This window comes from Monodelphis domestica, chromosome 4 (assembly GCF_027887165.1).
Source record: "Monodelphis domestica isolate mMonDom1 chromosome 4, mMonDom1.pri, whole genome shotgun sequence".
Taxonomy (NCBI): Eukaryota; Metazoa; Chordata; class Mammalia; order Didelphimorphia; family Didelphidae; genus Monodelphis; species Monodelphis domestica.
This window is the reverse complement of record NC_077230.1, coordinates 353841869-353850229: the sequence shown is the minus strand read 5'-3', so window position 1 is coordinate 353850229 and position 8361 is coordinate 353841869. Positions and strand designations below refer to the sequence as shown.

Here is an 8361-nt window from a genome sequence, read left to right as displayed (position 1 = left end):
TCCCAAAACTTTATTATTTCTTTTCTTAAAAAGAGAATGTTTATTTATGAAACTTGAAATTCTATGTATAGAAAATAAAAGTTCAAATCCACTCTAGCATTGGATTTTACTGTTATCTAGTGGCTGAAGGGATGAGGGAATCTTATAAGATTTGCTTATACAGCTCACAGATCATAGAGAGAGAAGGGGTGGAATTGAAAGAGCCAGGTGGTCAGATGATATCAGTCTGGTAGAAGGCATTGTTTATGGTGGGATTGGTAGATGTTAAGGAGGAATTGTGATGCAAATGTAAATGAAGACAAAGAATGAGCTCTGATTCTGATTTGCCTCTTGTTAATAAGTAACCATACCTGTTGGTTTTCTTTTCAGCTTGTTCTCCAGAAAGAGTCCCAATTTTTCTTCATTTCTCACTTTATGTCCCTTATCAATGCCACCCATTTCCGACCTTCTTTCTACCTTATTGGTTTCCCTGGTTTGGAGGCCATTCAACACTGGATCCTTATCCCCTTCTGCCTCATGTATCTGGTGGCCATCTTGGGCAACTGCTTCATCCTGTTCATTATTAAGACAAACACTCATCTCCATACCCCCATGTACTACCTCCTCTCACTGCTAGCCTTCAATGACCTTGGCCTCTCGGTGTCCACACTGCCCACCACACTGGTCACTTTCTGGCTTGGGACTCAGGACATCTATTTTGGCACCTGTCAGTTCCAGATGTTTTGTATCCACTCCTTCTCCTTCATGGAGTCTGCTGTGCTCCTTGTCATGTCATTCGACCTTTTTGTGGCCATCTGTTGCCCATTGCGGTACTCAGTCATTGTCACAGGTCAAAGAGTAACTCAGGCTGGCCTTGCCATCATCCTTAGGGGTCCTGTGGCTCTGCTTCCAATTGTTCTCCTCCTCCAAGCCTTTCCATATTGTGGATGTCGAACTCTCTCACACTCTTTTTGTCTACACCAGGATGTGATCCGCCTAGCCTGTGCGGATACCACCTTTAATAATCTGTATGGATTGACCCTGGTGGTATTCACTGTGGTTCTTGATCTGGTCTTCATTGCCCTGTCCTATGCACTAATTCTTCACGCTGTGATGGGTCTGGCCTCCCGAGAAGAGCAGCTACGAGCCTTTCAAACGTGTACCTCACATCTCACTGCCGTGTTGGTCTTCTTCGTGCCCATGGTGGGGCTGTCTTTAGTACACCGCTTCGGAAAGCATGCTTCACCTGTTGTCCACCTCCTCATGGCTAACATCTACCTGTTTGTGCCTCCCATGCTCAACCCCATCATCTATAGCATCAAAACCAAGGAGATTCGCCGGGCAATTGTCAAACTCATGGTGCGACTCAAATAGAGATCTACATATTAGGGTCAATGGAAGCCTTCTTGGGAGTGGGGCAGATTATGATTTCTTTTCTACTTTGTTGTTGGACAAATGTTTATTAAATTTCTATTGGGTACTAGTCATTGAGTTCTATCCTGAGAGAATTAAAAAAAATTATTTAGTAAACAATCTCTGGTATAAAACACCAATAACAGGTAACCATAAAACAAAATGTAACATTCCATTTTGGACAGATGGACCAATTGAAAACCCAGAGACAGCAATAATAATATCATGGCTCATACTTTCATTGAGATATATCTAGAAGCACTGGATTTAGCTCATTTCTGGCATAGCTCTGATCTAAGTATCTTTAGTTCCCTTGAAAATATTTAAGTTTATATGGTATGGAACATAGAATAAGTTCAGGGCAAACCATCCAGGACAGTATCACAAAGAGAGACATACACAGATATTAACTATTTCCAACTCAAATAAGATTTATTTTGAAATCTTCTAACCTGGATTCCCTTCTGGTCTCTTCAGAACATTCCATTCTCTACCCACCTTTCTTCTCTCTCTAGTTCCCTCTAACATTAATCATTTTCTCCCACTCATTTGGCTAAGTTCTCCTCAGGCTCCCTGGGCTACTGAAGAAACTGTCCTTTTTTTCCTCTGCCAATTCATTTTTTTTAAATCTGTGGTCAGCATGGTCCCCGGGCTCAGATCTCTCAAGTCATGGTTCTGTAAGTGTCTCTTGACATTCAGCTTTTTTAAAAAGTCTACACGAAGCAAGTAAAGCTCTCTCAGGGACTTGTCCTCTTATTACCTTTGATCACAACAAAGCAGAGTTATTGAACTTGTCCAAGCACAGAGCCTAGGCTCTGGAGTAGACCAGGAATTCTTGTACTATAGAAGACTCATTGGGGTAGTACAATGGAGAGAATTTTACACCTGCCATCTGAAAGACTTGGATTCAAGTCTCATATGAGATATTTACTAAATGGGTGACTTTAGTCAAGTTAACCCTTCAGTGCCTGTTACCTCATCTGTAAAATGAAGGGATTGGATTTGAGGTCCTCAAAGATCCCTTCTAGCTCTAAATCTATGACTCGTGCCAGAGGGCCAGATCAGGAAATTGGTCTCAGACTCAGCTGGGGAAGATTAGTGGGAACTGTATGCAGCTATGATTAGGTCCGCTAGGTGGCATACTGGGTGTACACAGAGTGTAGGACCTGGATTCAAGAAGACTCACCTTCTTGTGAGTTCACATCTGACCTCAGACAATTACTAGTTGTGTGACCCTGGGCAATTCACTTAACTCTGTTTGCTTCGGTTTCCTCATCTGTAAAATGAGATGGAGAAGGAAATGACAAACCACTTCAGTATCTTTGCCAAGATAACCCCAAATGGGGTCAGAAATAATCAGACACAGTTGTAACAACTAAACAACAATATGACTATGTTACTTTTATAACTAAATGTATAACCTATATGTGGCATAGTAAACTTGTAAATATTTCCTTGTGGGTCAGGTGGGGTCTGGGAGGTGGAAGAAGCAGAATGTATATTATCAGCCTGAGTATGTAAGACTGTGCGATGGCTGAAGGTGCAGCAGCTGATTTGGGGGAGAGAACTCTTTCCATGGTTACCAAAATCAAAATAAGACAAACTGACCACCACATGAATGCTTCAGTAAGGAGCTAGCTTCTGTGATAAAATGCATGCAAGAGAGGCAAAACCTTGCCAGGTGGCAGCCCTTCCATCCCATACAATAAATAGCCTCTACTCTGTTATCATCACAAGCTGAAATGGGACTTAATCTCAGAGCTCTTGTGTTCCTGGCTCCCAATTCAAACTGATTTAACTATCATTTACCAAGGTTTTACTATGGTAGAGGCAGTAAGGTGGGTGCTGGAGACCCAAAGTAAGTGCTACAAAGGCTAAACACAAAGTCAGAACCCTCCCCTTCCCTCTTTCTAGATCCTCTGTTCTCAGCAGTAGCCAGGTCTGTTTCCCTGTTCTATCATAGATTGAGCTGAGCCCCAAAGGACCAGCCTTATCCATAGGATTGTGTTTACATATCTAATTTATCAGTTGTTCAGATTCACAAGTAGGGGTCCCTCAACCTAAGAAGAAGCTAGGAAACTCCCCAAAATAGAATGTGGACAGAGTATCTCAGGAGGAGAGTTCTTTTGAGGAATCCATCACCCCTAAAGGCAATCAGAGTATGTATAAAGTCCCCTAAGATATTAGCTGTGTCACCCTGGGCAATTTTCTCAACCCTGTTTGCCTCAGTTTCCCCATCTGTAAAGTGAGCTGGAGAAGGAAATGGCAAACGACTCCAATATCTTTGCCAAGAAAATCCCAAATGGAGTCATGAAGAGACAGACACCTCTAAAAAGACTGAACAACATGAGGAAATGTTCCACATGTAGGATAAACAAGAATCAGTCAAAATTCAGGAGCAGAGCCCCAGACCTTCAGATGCCCAAGGATAGTGTAAATTAAGAGACATCTAAAAATTTCTGTCTCTTAGTGGCTAGCTATTGGGACTACATTACCCTTACCAGGCATGTAGCTCTTTAGGGCATACTCTGTTTCTTTGTTTCTTTGTTTCTTTGTTTCTTCGTTTCTTCCTTCCTTCCTTCCTTCCTTCCTTCCTTCCTTCCTTCCTTCCTTCCTTCCTTCCTTCCTTCCTTCCTTCCTTCCTTCCTTCCTTCCTTCCTTCCTTCCTTCCTTCCTTCCTTCCTTCCTTCCTTCCTTCCTTCCTTTCCCTTCCTTCCACCTTAGAATTAATACTAAGTATTGGTTCTAAGTCAGAATAGCATTAAAGACTAGGTAAGGTTTAAGTGACTTGTCCAAGAAATATCTCAGGCCAGATTCAAACCAAGAAATTCTTTTCTCTAGGCCTTGCTGTCTTTCCACTGAGGTAATTTAGATGCCCCTAGCTATATATATATATATATATATATATATATATATAAACAAATTTATTGAATGCTGCTTCCCAGTCAGGCTCTGTGCTAGGAATTGGGGATAAAAAGGCAGAAATGAAAATGTCTATTCTCAAGGAATTTACAATCTATAGGAGAGATAACCTGTATGGTAGAAGTGGCAAACACAAGACCTAAGGGACTGTTGTAACTCACAACATTCCTGAGTGGGGCCTGAAGCATATTAAAGCTTTTTAAAATGTAACTGGGAAACATTTAACAAGATAAATAAAAAATATAATAGAATATAGATAACAAGTGTAGGAATCCTTATGAGAATCCTTTTCTATTTAAGTTTAATACTATTGATAAAAGTGTCTAAAAGAGGAAAAACATAATAAATACAAAGTAGTTTAAGAAAGAAACTAGGGAAGTAGTTAGGTGGCTCAATGGATTAAGAGTTAGGCCTGGAGATGGTTGGTCCTGGGCTCAAATCTAACCTCAGACACTTCTCAGCTGTGTGACCCTGGGCAAGTCACTTGGCCCCCATTGCCTAGCCCCTTACCACTCTTCTTCCATGGAACCAGTACACAGTATTGATTCCAAGACAGAAGGGGAGGGTTATAAAAAAATAGTAGGAGAAGATGAACAAATTTGGATGGGGGCGAGGGTCACTTTTATTATCAGGGTCCTTTATTTCTTGGACATAGTAATCTTTAATTTCCAGGTTCATTCATTCATTCAATTATTCTTCACCTGTTTTGACCTGAGCATTGTGCTCAGACCTGAAGGAGAAATTAAGTTTATTATTATTTTTAATTTAAAATATATTTTTTATTTTAAGTTCCAAATTCTCTCTCTCCCCTCCCTTCCTTACCCTTACTCCCCCCAACCAACTGAGAAGACAAGAAATAGGATATTCAAGCAATCAAGTTTATTGCTCTTTGGTGATAGTCACTGTTCTCATAGAGGGAAAATTAATAGATAAGACAATAACTATAGTATAAAGCAAAATTAAAAGAAACTGCTAATTTTACAGAGGAAAAAACCAAAGCCCAGAAAAGGATAATGATTTGCCCATCATCACACGGATAGTTAGTAGCAAAGTCAACATCTGAACAGAGATCTTTGTACACTAAAGCTAATGTTTCTTTCTGAGACAACAATCCACTCTCTTCAGTTTCCTTTGAATACTACTGAGAGGCAAAGCTGTACTGTGGATGAAGTCCTGATCTGAATTAAGGAAGGCCTGCATTCAAATTCTGTCAGCATCATTTATTAACTGTGTAATTCTGAGAAAATCATATGATGTCTCCCTTTCAATTTTTCATTCAGAAAGTAGGATAATGATAGCTCACAGAGGTATTATTGAGGCTCAAAAGAGAAAATTTATTGGAAGGATTTTTATAAGACTTAAGGTGTTTTATAAAAGCTATTCTCTTGCATTTCCCTACTTGGTTCTCAGGATCCTCCTCTTTAAAATGGGGAAAGGTGGGATTTAAATTAGATGATCCCTAAGGTCTCTTTAAACTTTAAATCCTAGGAAAATATATTGCTTTGCTATAGTCTCCTGAGAGGAGATGGAGGACACTGGATCCACAAACCTGTGATGGATGCCAAGGGATCACTGGGTAGAAGTGCATCAGTGATTTGAGAATCTCTGATGAGCTCAAAGTCCCAGTGATAATTTATGAAAAAGGAGGTGATATAAATATCCTGGCAGGGAGGGGGACTCACAGGCTCTTGGGTACTGGGGACCTTAAAGGTAGGCAGCACATAGGTCTGGCTCTACAAGTATTGGCAGAGGAGTCCTGGCTGGCAGAGAGAACAGGTGAGCGAATGCCAAGGTGAACTCTTGGAGAGAGTTAAGGCTGGTGTACAGTTTAGGCTGGACTGAAATGGTGCCTGGTGGCAGGAACAGAATTTTGTATTAGTGACCTTGGGGAGAGGAGGGATTCAGGTGAAAGAAAACTTAAAATAATCACACTACCTGTTCCTTATCTTTGTACAGCCTGCCTATATTACTTTCAGAAGCTCACCTAATCTCCGTGACAGTCTTCTGAGGCAAGGAGTACACTCAATTGTTTTAATCCTGCCCTGTTCAGTCCACATCTCTAGACATATGAATATTAAGTCACAAACAAGTGAAGGGATTTGCCAAAGGTCACACAGCTTTCCAGGGATAGAACCTGGAATCATGGATCAAATTCAGTTCTCCTGATTACATGTCCAGTGTCTTACCACTATTTTCAACTCTCACAGGCTTAATTTCAAGACCATATAAGAACATACAAGAAGGGGATGGAGCTGCATCAGGAGAGATATAGGACATTCACACACACACACACACACACACACACACACACACACACACACACACACACAAAAGCAAACTTCCTGCCAGGGAATTGGTGAGACATTAACAGTGCTAGTGGTGGGCGGTCATTGGCATCTCCATTCCTGGGAGTCATAGAAGGTTGAATAGATTCACATCTCATCAAGGAGAGATCCTGACAAGAGACAGAAGACAGGATGAGATGGCCTCAAGGAGAGATGCCTTTATAAGAAAAACATTTCTGGGACAGCTAAGTAATTCAGTGAATAGAGTGCCAGGCCTGGTCTTGGAGTTGGTCAGTCTTGGGTTCAAATCTGGCCTTAAGTAACACTTTCTAGCTATATGATCTTGGGCAAGTCACTTAACCCATTTGCTTAGCCCTTGCCCTTCTGTCTTAGAGTTGATACTGGGACAGAACATGGGTTTTTTAAAATACCAGTATTTCTGCATCTTTCCAGTTACAGAGCTTTCATCACTTACTCTTCCTTCTCAGTATATCATTCAATCTCCCAGGCTATGTTTCTTAGCCAGATAGATATATGCTGGGAATGGTTCAAAATGACTTTGGAGAGCTGGTTGTTAAATTTTCAGTGTGAGCATTTATACCCCAGAAATCAGCAAATTCTCTAAATCTGGACTTGATTTATTGTTCTGATTGTCTCAACTTAAGAAAGTGATGGAGAAAATGTTAATAGTGCAAATTAAACTGAAATATCTGTTCTGTGTACATTTTTTCCCTGAGGTGATAAATATTTGATTCATCATCCTAATTGATAAACATCTACCACTACATTCTTGTCTTTCCCTTCCTCTCTTCCTCAGTCTTCCTCCTTCTCCTCATTTCTCCCCAAGCTAACATGTAATATGTTCAATTACAAGGTTGTGGGAGAAACACCCAAGTTTGTAGTAAAGTCTCACCTCAAGAATGGGAGACTCAAATTCTGTTCAATCCAGAAGTGAGAAAAGAATTTTATATGAAGAAGAGATTTATAGTGGTATAATAGTCTAATAGTTGTAGATATAGTCTGGGGCTAATCAGATAGTCTTAGGGTTGATGGATTAGCCCAGGGGCTAATAGAGTAGTCTCTCTGGAGCTGATGAAAGAGCAGCTCTCCAGCTGATGGAATAGCAACTCCATAGCCCTGGAATTGATGGAATAGTCTTTGGGATTGATGGATTAGTAGCAACCCCATCTGTGTAGTAGCAATTGATTTGTAGTGTAGCAACCCAAGGTGAGGATCAGGGTTTGCATATTAGGGTCTGGGAGCTTGTCATTTCTCAGTCTAGGGAAGTCTCCACCTTTCCTGAAAACTCTGGAAAATGGGCATGGCCAAATTCAGGTGGAGGTATATTTGGGGGTTTGACATAGAGGAATAGGGAGCACATGCAGGTTTTGGGGATCCTTCTGGAATGCCAGAGTCCTTGGTGCTCATGTCCAATGTTCTCCTAGTGTTCACTTTGTTGTCATTTTTTCAATGTGGGCTAAATAATTATGGGATCTCAGATTAAAGCTAGAATGATCCTTAAAGGCAACCCTTTCATTTTATAGATGGGAAAACTAAGGTTCAGTGATTGACAAAGGATACAGAAAAGAAGGGTAAAATTGAGGGAGTGGGAATGGAGACTTTAAGTGAAGACTGTCTCAAAAGCAATGATCATGGAGATTCAGCCCAGGTCAGAATAGTCAGAAGGTAAGTAATAGTCTGAGGTAAGTAAGAGAGATTTACCTTTTTTGTTTTTTTTTTGTCTATTGACTACTCAATCCTT

General features: G+C 40.7%; 1 protein-coding gene across 1 annotated transcript; it reads left to right on the top strand.

Moving 5' to 3' along the window:
• Window positions 1-230: 230 nt before the first annotated feature.
• On the top strand, window positions 231-1448 carry LOC100619514 (olfactory receptor 51M1-like). Its single transcript, XM_016422594.2, has one exon. The coding sequence runs from the start codon at window positions 415-417 to the stop codon at window positions 1351-1353; it is 939 nt and encodes a 312-aa protein (XP_016278080.2). The 5' UTR covers window positions 231-414; the 3' UTR covers window positions 1354-1448.
• Window positions 1449-8361: the final 6913 nt, after the last annotated feature.

What these genes read in the sequence shown, in the direction of transcription:
- LOC100619514 (XM_016422594.2), top strand. Translation starts at nt 415, where the DNA reads ATGTCCCTTATCAATGCCACCCATTTCCGACCTTCTTTCTACCTTATT.